At 37.7% G+C, this 17,701-nt stretch overlaps 1 protein-coding gene across 1 annotated transcript in view; it reads left to right on the top strand.

Moving 5' to 3' along the window:
* CDYL2 (chromodomain Y like 2) overlaps positions 1-17,701 on the top strand; it is a 61,462-nt gene that overhangs the window by 29,017 nt on the left and 14,744 nt on the right. The window contains exons 2-3 of the mRNA XM_067302443.1: positions 4,483-5,077; positions 13,909-14,126. Of these exons, the coding sequence (XP_067158544.1) occupies positions 4,483-5,077; positions 13,909-14,126 (813 nt within the window). The remainder of the gene's footprint in view (positions 1-4,482; positions 5,078-13,908; positions 14,127-17,701) is intronic.

The following is a 17,701-nucleotide window of genomic DNA, read 5'->3' as shown; positions in this document are numbered from 1 at the left end:
ACCAGATCATACTAGTAAGTTTGTTTATGAAGGTCTACATATTTGTACCATACCTGTTTGGGCTTTTTTTTTTTTTTAAGTTCACACTAAGTTTAAATTCCCTTTAATGTGAAATTTTAAGAGAAAGGATTTCATATTTATTTCATTTATGACTTTCATCCTAGTTTGTGTAGGTGAATATAGTGCTAGGTATAAGACTACTTGAAAGCTAAACTGGTGTTGAAAATGCATTTGCACAGATCCAATGGTCTCATTCCATTTGTTCTCTTTAAACATATTTATATGGTAACACATTAACACCTCAATTCATCCAGAATTAGTCAAGAGAGAGAGCAGAGTCCAGGCAAGTAATGATATATGTCAAATTCTAGCACTCCCTTAACTGCAATACTCCTTCAGTAAACTCTGTGGTCATTTCAGTATTAAATTAACTATTTACTATTCCAAGCCAAATACAGTGAATTCAGGGATTTTGCAAACTGTGACTAGCAAGGTCACTTCTGGCAAGATTTTATTCGGTTCTCATTGAAGGCGGAACTGAGGGGGGAAATGCTAAATCAGACAGGGAAGCAATAGATATTTTGTGTATATCCCCAGAATTGTGTATTGCTTATTCTAGCAGAGGAATGAAAATATTATTTCTTTTAATCACTAGTTGTCACAGAATTATTACTCATTAAGAAAACTCTCATGATTTTGTGTAACCTGAAGTAAATTCAGAAAGATCATTGCTTTATATAATATCTGTTAAAACAAACACACATCATAAAAACAGTGATGTTATTATCATGGACTGGGAATAGAAGGAAAATGGGACAGACAGTACCAGGTGGGGGCAACAACCCGAAATTTCTGCCTACGCCGAAGCACTTCACTGCAGGCATGGAAAGAACGCAGCGGCACTCCGAAGGGGATAAACAGCAGTGGAGGGCTGAAAGCCCCGACAAAGCGAGGAGGCCGGGTGGGGAGGTCAAGCACGTTTGATGCTACCCTCAAACACATTCAGCAACGAACAATGAGACAGTAACGAGGATGAGGCAAATATCGAGGCAGACTTTTCATGCATCGTTAGTCAAGGCAGTGGGTATGATGGCTGAAGCAAAAAACTCAATGAAAACAAGTAATTTTGGATCAACCCCGAATTTTGTCATTTTCTCCCCAGCAAAACAATAAGCTGAAAAGTGGTTTGATCTGAAACAAAACAGTCTTTCTTCAGTTTCTTTAAGCCCTCTTTAACCTTTTCATTTTAGTTTTGTTTAGTTAAATTTGACGTGAAACATTAATAGTTTTGTTCTGAAAATGCTGAAATGTTTAGTCTTTCCCAAATATATTTGCTTTCTGAGTATTTTTTCTGAAACCATTTATTAAATTTGACCCAATTTCATAAATACTTTTATTCTCCCTGATGACATGTCATGTTGAACTGGTTAATCACATTCTCCATTGCCGGTATTTTGTTTCCCAGGAACAAAGAACTCTCATGTTTTATCCTTTTATCCCGTTAATTGAAATCCATAGTGCCTCATCACCTAAATACTTAAGTGTTTTCCCATATTAAAAATGCTTTCCAAGCAACCTCTTCCCTTCACTTTCCCTCCTTGTAGTAACGCAATAATATAAAATTGAATAAGCAGTATAGTGAAATTTAAAATGAGTGAAAAAAGCTTAGGTTGAAAATATGTTTTGTATGTGATTTGGAAAACAGCAAGGGACTTTTCTATACTTCCTGAGGTTCTTCCTTCACTGACCAAATTCTGGTGGAATACAATGGATGTAATGCATTAAAATAAAGAGGGAAGTTACTCCCTGGTAGCATCAACCTGACACAAAGCCTGTGTTTTAAGTCCAAATCCCTGAGTTAGTTAGAAGGGGAGGACGGATGCATGGACTGAATAGCTAGTACAGACCTGATTCTCTACAGTAATGTTAGCTGTGGTCTGCTGAGTTTAGCAGCAATGTAATTTTTTTCCCCGGGATATATGTATTTTTCGTTCCTTGGTATACTGAGTTGCGGTAATTAAAGTAACAAATCCACAGACAACCACAGGCCACTGCAGAGTTCCACAGTATGATATATGGTCTTCTGGCTACTCTCAGATATGAGGATGAGAAGTATTTTAAAGCCAGGGATAATTTGGACATTGCTCACTATAATTCAACAAGATCATAATAAGACTGTTAGTTTAACATTTGAAAGCCACACATCCCAAATGAGGACAAAAAAATGCTAGTTCATTTTTTGTGGGTACTTTCCTCTTTTCAGACAAATGATCTCAAACTTGCCTAGAATAAGCTTCAGTTAATTGTTTTGCCACACTAAGCAATCCTGAAGGGGCCTGTGCTAAATTCAGAGGAAAGAAGATGAGTCCTTGCTTTGCTTCTGCAGTGGTTCCACGCAGATGTTTGCCAAGGCAGAGCACCGGACGGAGCTGTTCGGGAAGCTGCCGTTGAGTGCCCTGGAGATGGAGGAAAGCTGTCCACTCTGACTCAGACACAGATATTTGAGCACAGTTTTCATGTAAATGAATTGAGATAGAAGTGTATAGCGTGTAGCTGCTAATGACATTACACTCCTTTGGGGGACCCACCAAGATTTCTATGAATGGACAGTTCCAGTCAGTAGGCAGACAGAATTAATCCATTGGTTTGGTCTAACAGGGACCTAAAAAGAACAATTACTTACACTACTGTAACTGCTGTTCTTCAAGGTTAAATTCTCCATACAGATTCCTTTGTTGTTCTTTACACAGGGGACAATTTTTCTTTGAAGACCAATGAGAATTATCACTTTAGCTATCCACTTATTATTTTTCTAAATTAACAATAATGCTTTTGGTTAATAATAATGATTTTTTCATTATTAGTGGCAGCTTTATCCTTCATAAGCCACATTTTCAAAAAGTAAAAAAAATTAAAAACCAGAAAATAAAACTTGGAGAGACTACAAAAGGTTTTCTAATCATACCCCATGTCCCAGCAATGACTTTTCTGGGCAGATTCCAGCACTAAACCATCCCTAGCACATGTTTGTCTAACCTGCTCTAAAACGCCTCAATAGCCTCCCAAAGTTACCCACTCTAGGGCTTACCTATCCCTATCAGAACAGAGTTTTTCCTAATGATTGATCTAAATTTCACTTGCTGCAATTTAAACCTATGACTTTTTGTAGAATCCACAGAGAACAGCTTACTTCCTTCTTATTTGCCGCTACCTTTAACTTGAAGACATCATTACGTTTCCCCTCTTCTCTAAAGTAAACAACTTAAATCTCTTCAAGTTTCACTCAGCAGTCAATATAGATCACTGATTATGCTTGGGTTTCCATATGCGCTCTTCCTCTATTTGAGATCCTGCCAGTGCTGAGATAGCACAAAGATTTCTTCAGTGGTACCACACTCTGTTTTCTACAACAGCATGATCCTGTTAATTCACATTCAGCTTGCAGTCCAATATAGTCCCCTTATCCCTCTGCGCAGACGTGCTTCTTAAACTGCCATTCCCTATCACAGGTTCAGGAAATTCATTATTTCTGCATAAGAGTTCTACTTTTATGCTTTTGATTTGCATTCTTTTTTGAAATACTTGCACTCTCAAATTTCAGTGTATTTACTCAAACATTGCATTCACAAAAAATATGAATTTTTATAAGCTACAAAGTAGCGAAATCCACGTATGCTATTGAGAATAAGATTTCTGGAGTAAAAGGCTGTAACATGATTTGCAATAATTGGTTCTCTGCTCAAGACAGCTTCAAGACATGAAATAGTACGGGGACATTTATGGGGACATAATTAATGCATGTGTGAATTCGGGAGAATGCTCAGTAACTGGCAATATAGCAAAGCATACTTTATTTAGCCCTTTCAAACAAAGGTAGCTGAGGAAGGTAACAGTAAAGGCCTCATTTTACACACAGATTTTCAAAGAAATCATGTTTTTATTACTGTTCTTAAGGCTCTCGTTGCTTCACAGTATGGCTACTGCAGGTTCCCAAATCAGATTTGATCAGGTGTTTTATGGTCTCTTCTAATATTTTTAGAAGTGGAAATGGCCTTCCTGTCAAAATACCACTGGGGCTGCTGCGTACCTCTTAGGCATTGCCAGATCTGTTCATGGAAGTTCTCTGTCAAACAGAAACACGTAACTGTGATTCCTAAGCATTGTGTCAAGCAGTTTATACAGAAGCCAGTTAGGCTCTCATCAGCAGTCAGCATGGTCTATATAGATCCAATGAGAATATAATGTCGGACTGCATCCTATGAAATCAAGGTAAGTTTTAATCTGTAAACCAGAGTGCTAAATTTTACCTAGCCTGGGTAGGCTTTCAGTGTCACAGTCATTTCATATTTTAGACACTGCATTTTAGGAGTTGAATCTCATGACCACTAAGGCACCTTTATGTCGTCAAAGAGGCCTTTGTAGCTGTAAATGACAAAACTGTTTTTCTTTCTAATAGGATATGTTCTTTTTTTTTTCTGTTAGGTTGAGAGGATTGTAGACAAAAGGAAGAACAAGAAGGGCAAATGGGAATATCTCATCAGATGGAAAGGCTATGGAAGCAATGAAGACACCTGGGAACCTGAGCATCATCTCCTGCATTGTGAGGAATTTATTGATGAGTTCAATGGACTACATGTTACTCGAGAAAAGCGATCAAGACATGGGAAACAGGCTGGCACTCCAAAATTTTTGCGGGAAAGTCGAGGGTCATCTGTTGAGAAAATATCACACAGACCTTCTGAATCTGGGAAGTCCAAAGGGTCAACACATAAAAGAAAGAGAATTAATCCATCTCTTCAAAAACAGAAAAGAGGATACACGGCAAAGCCAGCATCTGCTAGTGACAGGGCTGCTAAAACTGTGACTTACCGAACTACTCCCAGCGGTTTACAGATCATGCCACTGAAAAAGCCACATAACGGTCTGCAGAATGGAGATGGCAATCATGAAAAAGATTCTAGACATTTTGGGAATGGCTCACAACAGCAAAACATGGATTTAAATGATCATGAAGGAGAACACAATTTGCCGAGCGTTTTGGAAGTTAATAGTGATTCGCCTGTTGTGAATGGAATTGGTATGTGATTTAAACAACTACAGTCTTTTTTTGGGGGGGGGGGGTGCTAATTGCAGCAACTGCAAACAAAGAGCCCACTTATGGAAACATCACTGTCATGCTAAATAAGTAATATGGTAAGAAGCGCATTAAAAAGTTCCACATTCTTTCTGCATAAATTACACCATTTTTCTAGCAGTTGGCTTCTCCATCTCCCACTGAGTGACATGAAGCAATGTGGGCTTTGGTACATGCCTTTGCAATATAAAGGTCTTGTGGGGAAATGATGACAAGGCATGGAGTAGGAATGACATTTGAGGTATGTACAGTACTGAAACTTGTTTTTGTATATCACCAAGTAACAAATCACTTCTCAGTTATGTGTGCACAAACCCAATGGTCTAGAAAGATCAGAATTATTTTAAAAACAGAATTAGTACCACTCTTGCTAAAGTATCCTAGTAAGTTTGTCTGAGTAACATTCAAATTCTTCTGTATTAACACTAGTCATATTCATGAATAGTTACTCAGAAGTTCCAGGTCCTCGTCTCTGACAGCGACAGGATACATCCGAAGTGGCACGACATGCTTGACTGGAAGTTCTAAAAAGCCTCACAGTGAACGACACAACTTGCTTATAGGAGAAATTTCTTTCTAATCCCCATAGTTACTGACTGGCTTCTTTCCCAGTGAACAAAGGTTTATGTTTTCTGTAAAATCCTATGCAGTTTAGTGCAACTAAGTAGCTTCTCATTATCTATATGAGTACAATCCTTTTATTTATTTATTTTTATCCTACTAATCTTATAGCCTCGACGATGCTTTGTGGCAGTAATTTCCAGGACTTATTAATGTGTTGCATGGTTTATTTGATCAGTTTTGTTGTTGTTGGGTTTTTTTTCTGACTTTACTGTCATCAATTAAGCTCTTTTCCTTATATGAAAGGATGAAGGGGGAGATGTCCTGGTCTCTCTGTAGGCAGCCCCAACCTTTTCAGTCTTCCTACCACGTGGAAGTCTTTCCATATGCCTGATTGTTTTCAGTATTCTCTTGGGCTTTTGTTTTTTTGGGGGTGTTTTTTTTTAATTTTTTTTAATACCTTTTAAAGACAGCATGAACTGTTCCAGATGAGTTCCTACCACTTACTGATAAAGTGGTGATACAATCTTTTGAGTATTATTTTTCTGCTGTTACACACAGCATAATGATTTTCATTGAGTGATACACAGTTGTTCTTAGTTATTTTTCCTCACTGGTTACAGTTAATTTAAAATACAGCTATAGGTATGATTCTCTTCATTATGCATTTAATCTGCTTTACTATTACCAATTCAACTTTTTGTTATGACTCAGTGGAGATCTTCAAAATCTTTCCTAGTTTTTACTCTACTAATTTTGTATTCTCTTCAAATTTTCCTATTGCACTTCTCACTTCTCTTCCCAGTTCATTAATACATATATTAAATAAACTAATCCTTGTACAGGTCCTTGGGGCAGCCAACTACTAATCATCTGACATGATGAAAAGTAACCATTTGTTCCTATTATTTATTTTTATTAGCTGCTTTCTGTAGCCCATGATAGCACTCATTTCCTTAACAGCTTCTTGTGAATTGCCCTGCCAAAAACTTTTCAAAAGTCAACATAAATTATATTACCCAGCTCTCCATTTTCCACTGTACAGGAGACTTAAAAAATACTACTTGATTTGGGAAGCAAAACTGTCCTTGCCTAGTCTTACCAGTTACATCCTATAAACTGCTGTGATATACGGACCCTTCAATCCAAGCATCAAATACCTTAATAAAGACTCCAAATTCAGCAAAATATATGGTCAGCTTTGAATGCATAAGTGGGCCAGATGATGTCAATGATGCTACCCTACACTTCAAATTGGGACTGCAGAGGTCTGTATTTTGGTTACTTTGTGTCCACATGAGCCTGTTTAAAAACTTAGTTGCTTCTTTAAAAAGACTTGCATATCTAATTACAGACGTTTATAAAGTTATTTTTGTTTGCTTTCTTATTCTAATGAAGATTTTTTTAATCACTTATGTTATTATTCAGGGAGGTTCCAATACAAAATGCATATTTTTAAATGCATTTATTCCCATATTTTAAAGTCTTCTCTTAATGAAAAACAAAAGGGCTACAAAGAACTGTAAGGTCTAATGAGCCTTTCATTTGTCCCCACAGGAACTAATAAATGGTACCTACCAGCCCTTGTTTGAATAACCCCTGTGACAGTGCTCTATTTCAGGAGAAAACCACTTTGCCTAAGCAGCCAGGTGTTCTGCCATGGATAGAGGGCTTCTGGCCTAACAGTCAACATATTCAACTCCTTTGAAACATTTATTTATGATGGTTTTCCATTCTTCAAATCCTTCACTACTGCTCTGTACTTTGCACTCCTTCTGCCCTTGCACTGTGGCCTCCTTGTAGGCAAAAGCAAGGGATCTTTGAATCGCTACATGGTTCTCCCCTGAAAAATCCATACTCAGCAGCACGCCCAAGGTCAGAAGTCCCTTCAGTCTTGCTTTGTGATACCCACACATCTGTTGTGGAGAAAACTATAAAGAGGACAGATGAAGCTTCCAAAATAAGAGGAAACAAGAACCAGTGAGAAGGGGGCAAAATAAAAATACTACTTTTTTCTAAATATCACCTTATAGGCTTGAGAGAAGTTACATTTCCTGACACAGGGTTTTGCATCATTTGAAGAGACTACTGTCAAATCAAAGAAACATGCATTACCGTTCACCAGCTCCAATAGCGAATTTACTGAACTCCCTCAGTATTCACACTCGCAGGGAAGTAACACAGAAGATGCCAGTGTGATTCTGCCGTATGTCCACTTAGGATCACACATTCCTTTGAAACAGGATAGATGTCATGCTAAAACTGGTCTAGAATTTTACAAATTACAAATGAAGAAAGTTTCAGAGAAAAATGCCAATTTGTTGAATAACAGAAGTTTTGTTCCAAATATCTTGGGTTTCAAAACTTTCTCCAAATCTGAGCCAAGGTCCCAAGGCTTTGTCCCCTGAGACATGGAGCTCTGGAGCTCTGTGGCAGCCTGCTTGGCAGGACTCCCATGTTCAGCTTTGAGGCAGCCAGCTATGCCAGAGGTTTTGGGCTGTCTGCCACAGAGTCTGGAATCTGAAAGCCCGCATGCCCCACCATCGCTCGCATGGCTCCCAGGCACTATACTGAGAACAAAGACAGAGCCTGGAGGACCTGGGTTTAGCTCCCAGCATCTGTGTCTCTGGGGCAGCCCCATGCAGAATCCTCTGAAGCAGACATTTGTGTCAGTTTGGAGCTTGCTATGTGAAGGCCAACTGAATGTCAGCTTCATTTCACAGCTAGGTGTAGGGCTGCACAGAAAATGTGTATATATATATATATATTTTTTATATATATATATATATATATATTTTTTTTTTTAAGTTAAGTTGGTCTTGCAGAAGCAAAGCCTAGATTTTGAAAACTCAAAAATTCCCTACATTTAAAAACCCAGCTTTAGGCCCAGCTCTGCTACCAGAGTTGGCCTACAGATAAAGGCCTCCATAACCCATCAATCTGAAGCAGTAGTCTTGCATGTTATAATAATGTTTAACTGCCAGTGTATTGAACCAAGCAGTGTAATTACTAACCTGCATACTAAGTAGATCTGTAACTAATCAAAATACCTATTTTATTTGTCTGTAGTATGCCCCACAGACTGGCAGTTCTGTTGAAATAAATAATACCTATTTGGAAGCCTGTTTTTGATGGCTCCTTGAACTGCCTTCCACCAGTCTGTGCTTGGTTTTGTATACGCATCCACTTGGTAAAGTGTTTCCTGCTGAACCCACAGATAAAACTTCCACCAGTAAGCCATTTACCCCCAAAAGACTGGTGTATACCTGCAGATGTGCATACAAAATTATGAATGCAGCCTGGTGGAGGCCTGGAACTTTGACTTGGTAAAGTTGGGATGGACCTTTCTTAGCAAGACCTCTTCTCTACCATCTACACTTCCCTTCCCAAGGAGAGCAGAGTCATCTTTACTGACAGTTATTTAAGGGTCTGCAAACTGGAAAATGTGGACAACCTCTGTGTCAGAACATCCGCTGAGGCTCCCAGGAGCCAACAATAGCACTCCTTCTGATGGCATTTGGTGTCTTCTGTTATCACATTGCTATCTCTCATGATACTGTAATTGAGAGCAATTGTTTTGTCAAGTTTCTTGACAGCATCAAAAACATCCCCTTTTAATTTTCTCTTTTCCTTTTCTGCACTGCTTTATTTCTGTACCATCTGCTGAAGAATTTGCTTGTCATGTATCACTAACCACTGTCTTTCTCCATTACAAAAACCTTTGTAGTCTCATGGTGCCCTTAATTTAAATATTCTCTATGAACTTCGTCACTGCTTCTTCTTGTTTTTTTAGCTTGTTCTGTTTTATTTACTCTGGAGCAATACTGGCAGTAAAATACAACCAAAAATGCTTGCTTTCTCAGTTTGGATAGAAAGTCATTGCTTTTAGATATCTTACAGATGCTCCCTTAGCTGGAGAAGTCAAAAATTATTAGTAAACTATCAACAGCACACTGCTTTTAAATATGTACAGTATTAACCATTACCCACAAGAAAGACAGAAAGGAGACAGAGAAGGGCTGTTGGGAGGACTGGGGAATGCCAAGCTGTTTTACCAGGGAGAATAAAGGACCGTGGTTTGTTTCACCTAGAAAAATTAAAGCTATAGCTTCATGATCCTCCTCATTCAGCAAAAAAGCATGCTGCTAACAAAAGCAACGATCCAGCCCTCCTTCCCACAACATCCTCATCATTATTCCCATCCCTCCTCTGCACTGGTTTTAGTACTCTTGAGGCTACAAGGTGAACCCGAGCAGGCACCTGATCTGTTGGAAAGTTAGCCAGGGCTTTGCAGGGTGAGCTTCCAGCCAGAACAGTTCATCCAGTCAGTTCCCGGTGTGGCTACCTGAGCACTAGTGCCAGCACACAGATCACTAAGTAGGGTGGCAGCATGGAGACTGCTCCATTAAACTGACTGTGGAACTGTGGCAAAACTCTAAGAAAAGATACGCCTGAAAATAATGGTGGCTTGAGGTATCGTCTCTTCTAGGGGACAGGAAAATTGGAAGAAGATGAGGAGATCTGAGCCCTCTAAAATGTTGAGTGATCTGAAGCTCACTGTGTTATTTTCTCTCTTTTCTCTCCTACTCTTTATTTGTCTCATCTTTTTAGACTATAACTTGCTCGTGCGTTTTCTACAATGCCTAGCATCATGGAGCCCCAGACTCAATCTGGAATCTCTAGGCACTTTATAGTATCACCAGCAGCAACAATAACATCATTACATTTTGCCCCATTTGAAGGAAATAGAGGAGTATTAGAGAAGGTACAGGGACAGGCAACTGAAATGATGAAAGGGATTGCAAGAGGAGAAAGACTAAAAGACTCTTCAGTTTGGAGAAGAGGAGACAGAGGGGGGATGTGATGGAAGTTTACCAAATCATCAAGGCCTCAGATAAAGTAAATGCAGAACTGTTGTTTACTCATCCCTCAATAGCAAAACTGGGGGCCAGTCACTGAAATGAGTACATCAGATAAAAGCACAGATGAAAGAACATTCTTCCCTGTGTAGTGGCTACTAAACTTCTCAAATTCATACCAGAGGAGGCTGTGGAGACAAGATAGTATCAACAGGCTCAAAAAGGGATTAGAGAAATACATGAAAAAAGTCCATGAGCAAATACCAAAGGAAATAAGGAAGGTAAATCTTCCCATATTCCTATATAAGACTTATGGATGACACTAGGGGAAGGGACTGCAGAAAGTGGCCAAGCTTGGGTTTTCTCCTTAAATAACATCCCTTATCACCATTCTTGGAGGAGTACTAGATGAACTACTGGTCTTGGACTATCTTAAGTTCCCTTAAAAAATATTAAAACCTCCTTTAAGTATCAGTCTGTTTTTAGACACCTTCACAAGTTCTACCGCAGCGTAAATACTAGGTAATAATTAAATTAAACTCCCACTACAGGAAGGAGTATTTTCTCATTTGTGACATCCTTAATCTACTTCACATGCATTACAGATTGTTTTGTGGATGCCTCTTTTTTTCCTATGTCACAGTCATTTTTCATCTGGACATATTAAGGTACTGTTCCCCTTGTGTGCATGAAGCAGGTGCTAACTATGAACCCTCATGCAAAGACAATCTGGAAGCTTTAGTGGCTCCAGAGCAAACCGTCAGTAGCTCCATCATACCGACGCAAAAGACATGCTAAATTGGCCTGGTTTCACTTCAGTGTTATCTTTGAATTTTGATGATCATTTTCTCCAGTTTACCGGATTACACAAGATTACAGGGACCCACTGAGTACACAAAACAACAATTTACTCACTAGATGCTGTCCTGTTAATCATCCATTCTTGGAAATCATGCTTTTCCATTTATGTTTCTCTCATATTTAATATACACCTTTCCCCTGGTTACATTTCTGTCAGCTGGTGGGCAGATAGTTAAAATACTGTGATAAGATCTGCAGTTTCTTTTGTCATATATTTAACTTACAAACTAATACATTACTTGAACAAAAAAGAATGCAACAAACAATTAAAATAAAATTATGAATATGAAGCTTTTGATTGAGCTGGATTATCTGTGAGAATTAATCTTCTACCATCCTCTTACCATCTGTATCTAAAATGGACGTGCCTTAATCTTCAACACTAGGTAGATTACCAATACAGTTAGTCTGACACATCTTCCATTTAATATTCATTTGTGCACCTGATTTTATAAGTTCTTTAGACTTTTTGAGGGGATTTACCTCTTCATGTCTTTAGTGGTCAAGCAACATAGAAAGGACTGAGTAAACAGAATGCAGTATATAAATGTTTGCTTCAATCTAATAATGAATTTGCTTTAGTATATTATTCCCAATCCTATTAATTTTGCATTAGTAATTTCACAAGTTTATTTTTGTTTATAACAATACTTGTGAAAATACATGCAGTAAAAAAAGCTTATAAAAAAGAAGAAATTTACCATAAGAAAATAAATTGTAATTTGTAAATTTCAAGCATTTGGTGATTTCTACACTTGTAGACAATTCTTGTCAAGAAAACAAATTTTACATTCTGTTGGCCTCAAATACCTTTTTTCAAATCGATGAACTAACACAATTTGTCAGTGTTTTCATTCTTTGGCACCAGTTAAATGCCCAATTTATTATAAGAGAGATAATATTCTAGATCGGATCTTTTAATTTAACTATGAAAAGAGTTTTATCGAGTGACTGAAATAGCAGACTTTTTAGTAAATGTGTTTCTATCTGTAGATATATGTGTACACACATGCACACACATTACATGATGAGGCCAAATGATATATCAGTTAAATACTGTTAAGCACTCAGTATGTATTTTTAACATCATATTTTGTAACTGCAACATATAGGCAGGCATTTCACTTACCGTGAACAATTCCCCAGGCCATAGTCAGTTGAGAACTAGCCAGACAGTTCAGTTACCTACATAAACACCAAGTAAATTTAAATATACATTCTACGAAACAAAGAGAACTGGTTTTGGTTTAGAGAGTAATCTCTTATGAGTTTACTATTCAAATCTACTCCAACAGAGCATTCTTAATTGGATGGTGGTCCATTAAGCTATAAAATTTAAATCTATGTTCTAATATTCATCTCCCCTGTAAAATTTCTCAGCTATTTCATCCTTTCTTAAATATGGAATGTTGTGGGTTCATATCTTTATAAACAAAAAACAGATTTGGACATTATTTCAATGAACAGGGTGACTTTAATCTCATTCCTGAACAACCCATGCTTTACTTCTGATGGCAAAAGTGTGAAACGTCTGTAAATGGAAAAGGAGTATTGCACAGCAAGTATTGTAAAGGTATTTTTAAGATTCCAGCTCAGCATTGTTACCAGTCATAACATATTGCCTATTACAAAGGAATTGTAAAGATGAGCAAAGTAAGAGTTTACAGTTCATACAAAGTATGTCAGAATAAACTGCTTTTTAAATTTGACATATCATTACTTTCGTTTTTAAGGAGGAACCATATCTTTGGTCATTGTTCCTTTTTTTTCCTACGGCTGAGTATCCTTCAAGATGGCATCAAATATTAATACTTTCTATGCACAAAGTCCAATATTAATACTGTATCTTAGTCACAAGTCAGCAACTATTGTTATTTTAAAATGTAATGAGCAGAAGTCTAGAATCAGAGCAACTACTACTTTTAAGGATAACCAGATGAGATAAAAGGAAGAGGATGCTGGTTGTGGCATCTGTCAGCTTAGTAAGAGCTCCCCTAACTTACTGTCACATAGAGATGTGCAACAGGAAACAACCTGCATTAAAATTTGAAACTGATAATGGCTTTTGGTCATCATAAAAGGAAGAAAATGTAACTCTGAAAGATGGATTTGGACTATACTTGTCAAGTTTTTCCAAAGATGATTTAGAATTTTCCTGTGAATTCAAGGATCACCCTAAATTCTTATGAAAGACCATGATACAGCTGCTTTCATCTTCAAAGCAGAACTGCGTCACATTAAGAGTACCAGTCCCACATGCTACAGTTCACTTGATCTAGTGGTTGTCTGATCAGAGAACAAAAAATACTGCATGTTGGAATATAAAGGAATAATGAGAATGGCTTGAGACCACATTTGACTAGCCAGGCATATTTTTGATAATTTATCAAACAGAGGCTATAGTAAATACTGAGATACATTTAAGCTAATAATATGACTCCATTTCTTTGAAAGTATAGACATAATTATGCTTTGATTATTTCCATCTGACAGGTTCTTCTCTGGCCAATGGAAGCTTGAACCTACACAGCACTGTGAAAAGGAAACTAGATGGGGAGAAAGATTATGTCTTCGATAAGAGACTAAGATACAGCGTGCGTCAAAATGAAAGTAACTGCCGGTTCAGGGACATTGTAGTGCGGAAAGAAGATGGTTTCACACATATTTTGCTGTCCAGTCAGACTTCAGATAACAATGCACTGACCCCAGAGGTAAGCATGTAGCCATAAAAGCCAAAGAAAGCCATCCTAGTATGTGGGGATGTTGTAAGCACTGCGCTTAAACAGTACTTTGTGTATTTTTGTCCTAATCAATTATCTTAAAAAAGAAAGTATGGAGTTCAGATATATCTGACTTTTCCACGCTTGGAGTCCTATCAAAAAGAACGCAATGGAAATTAATTTTTCCTATACATCTCTGAAACTGAAAATTAAGCATAAAGAAAGGAATGACACAGCTTATATTTCCAGCATGGAGCTGTAAGAAGCAGTTGTTCACATGCTGAAGTTATTGCTAGTTACCAGCCTTAGTAGAAAGGTCTCTTTTCATGATATTGGTTTAATGATGCTCCAGTTGTTGCACATAGATGCATTTCAGGCTATGTCCTGAGATAATCATTCTAAAAGTATATCTTGATACCCAATTGCTTATTTTCTAAAATGACTCTCATTTATACAATCTTTACAAATTAAGGGCTCTGTTCTCAGCTGAATTGCTTAAGAATGTACAACATATAAATGATATTAATGAATTCCCTTGTTCCAGACATTGTACACTTAGGGCCAGACTTGCACCTGTACCTCGTACTACTCAAGTACACATCAGTCACAGAAAGGGCTCAGAAGTCCTTCCTTCCCTTCCCTGCGATCCCTGCTTAGTGGGTAGCGATGTCTTGGTATACCTTTCCCATGTCAGAACAAGAGGGATGTAAATGTCTGCATCAGGACACAGACAATATGCTTGAGCCCTGTTCCACCCCAGCAGTAATGCACTGATGGAAAGGGGTTACTGTATATCGGAGAGGAACCCAAGGGGCTGCCTCCCATTACCAGTGTTGCCTGCCCGAGCACTCTGCAGACAGCCTTCCTCCAGGAGCTGCCGACAGTGTCACAGATCTCTGACCTCCTCTACCTTCCCGGCACTCCAGTGCAGCTCTGGCTTGCACAGTCACTATACAACCTTCAAGATTAGAGTGTATGAAATACCAATTTGAGAGAAAAGTAGATTGTAGCTTTTAGGAATTCTTTTATTCAATAAGAAATTGAGTAACTTTGAAATTAATTTCCTGTAATTAGGTTCAGATAAACCACTGCCAGATATGATCAGCCTTAAATTTGACTCTCGCTCCCAAATGCACACGCGCCCATGGACATTGATACACACAATGATACCAAACAGTTAAAAGTGTTGGTACATACACTTATCACTCCTAGGCTTTAAACTGTTTAATATTTTAAAACCATATCTTAGTAATTAACATTGAACACCAAACACCTGTTTTTAATACTAGATCCTTAATATGCATTAGGTTGCATAAAATACATCATTTCATCCCTGTATTACTAGAGAGATTACTTATATATTAAAGAAACTACCACTAACGGATGCCACACGTAATTTAAATGAAGAGCTCAAGGGTCTGAAAATTATGAAATCAAGGACTTAGCCATGTTCAGGCTGAAGAGGCATATCTTTGTGTTGCTGTCTCTGCTACTGCACGTCAGCAGTGTTCAAATGCACTAACCAGTGAATTAATTCAAGCTCTTCATGTTTGCCAAACCAATTCATTCCATTTTTTTGAAAATTCTCAGTATGCCAGGAGCCCATCACTATGTAAGAACAAATCATAAACATGTAATATTCCTCTTCTTGCATCACCAGCATTGACTATTTCTAGACCTTTGCTGAAGCTCATGCAAAACCTATGAAATGTATTTTAGGAAGCTAAATTACTGACTAAGATCTGGATGGTCAGGAATTAATCAAGGTAACGAGTTCTCTACGTTTAGATTGTCTGTTTAAAATTCATCCAGGCTGAGAGCAATTGAAAGCTGTTACCCTCTGAATGCTGCTTATTGGCAAATGTGAAACTACTCTGGCCTCAATCCAGGCTGCAGCCCATGAGAGTTTGCACTACAAAATCCAGCACCTCCAGTATCGACATCCTTGTTGGCGATTTCAGCAAAAATTTGAGGGACTGAAAGGAGGAATATGTTGAATGCCTGATCCCTACAGGTTTTTACCCATAACCATAGCTGAGAAAAACTCACAGAGTAGTTCAGGGAAGTTTACACTATGTTCAGGTTTGACACCTTCTACCACCACTGAACACACAACCACAAAACTTCTACGAGGTTTAAGAAAATATGTTTCATTTTGTCAAAAGAAACACTAATTTCAAGCTTTAATAGAAATTCAGTAAATTATATTTGCCAAACAGAAAATGGTGAACTTACTCACAGCAGGTCTACTTGGTGTGGTTAAAATATTAGTGGTCTAGTTATTCTAGACCATCTATGTTAGGAAAGAAAACAAGTTGTGCGCTGCCCACAATCATTATAAAATTGATCTTATACCAAATCACTCTCACCACTAAACACCTCTGCTTCCCTTTGTGTTTTACCCTAATTCTCAGATGAAATTTAATAGTTTCATTCAACCAGTGCCATCTGCTATTTATGCCCATTTACTTAAAATAACTAAGAACTTAAGAATTACGGCACAGTGTTCTGTGTGTATGTCTAAGCTGAGTCAAACAAGTTTTTGCCTGCATGAGATAAATTTATCATTTACATGATACTCAACTTATTTTCATGAGGCTTATTGATACCAAAAAAAAAGCTTGGAAAAGTCTACCTGTACCTTCATCCTCTGTTGTTGGCCACATCACACCTGTGGGCTTGTGCAGGTGGTTTTAGCGTAAACTGTGCCTATGCTCCTTTCAGCAGCATTTGCACTGACTGAAGTTGGCTTAGTGCCACCATAGTAATTGAGTTTTTTCAACAAAATGTTCAGGTCACTATAGAAATTTCTTTTTTTATCTTTTACAAGACCTTATAAAAATTTCAAGCCAGTCTCATGAAACAGTATAGGTTTGTGTTTATTTTAGTGGCTTAGGCTGGCTACCTTTTAAATTCATTTTCTAAACAGATATGTAAAATATTTCATCATTATAAATTCCATTAGAGCATTTTCTCTCACAGATCTTTTGCTGCTTCTGAAGTTCCTTCTCCAATGATGATGTTGCTGCTTTAATTCAGCACATTTCAAGGATCCAAGTTCTGTTTCAAACTTGAGATTAAATGGATCCATCCACTGTTTTTACTTTACACTGTTAATATAGCTAGGAATTAATCTTCCACTGAATTAAAAGCAAAACATATACTAAACAGCTAATGTTTTCAATAAGGACTGATATAACTATTTCAAGTTCACTCTACATGCAGAAGAGTCAGGCTTCAAATTTCTAGCCATGAGAATTACAGGTTCTACATGATGTATTTTGAAGCACTGGTGTGCCTTCACTTTTCCTTGCTTTAAACTTTTCCTGACTTAAAAGAAAACATGGCAGGTACAAGTTTACTGCTATGTGTATTTTTGCTGCCGTACAAAGACAGATTGTTTCTTTGGCCAATACCTATGCCTGAAGACAGCCATATAGGTTCTTACATCTTTTATTTATCAAACAGCTTTATATAGAAAAGGACTCAGAATCTGTTTGCATGAAGAGTCAATAAGTAACAAAAAGTGTATTTATGCAAAAAGGTAAGACTTGTGGAAGAGGTTC

Source organism: Apteryx mantelli, chromosome 10 (assembly GCF_036417845.1).
Source record: "Apteryx mantelli isolate bAptMan1 chromosome 10, bAptMan1.hap1, whole genome shotgun sequence".
Classification (NCBI taxonomy): domain Eukaryota; kingdom Metazoa; phylum Chordata; class Aves; order Apterygiformes; family Apterygidae; genus Apteryx; species Apteryx mantelli.
Note: the sequence above shows the minus strand (reverse complement) of the source record. Positions and strands in the feature narration are given on the sequence as shown.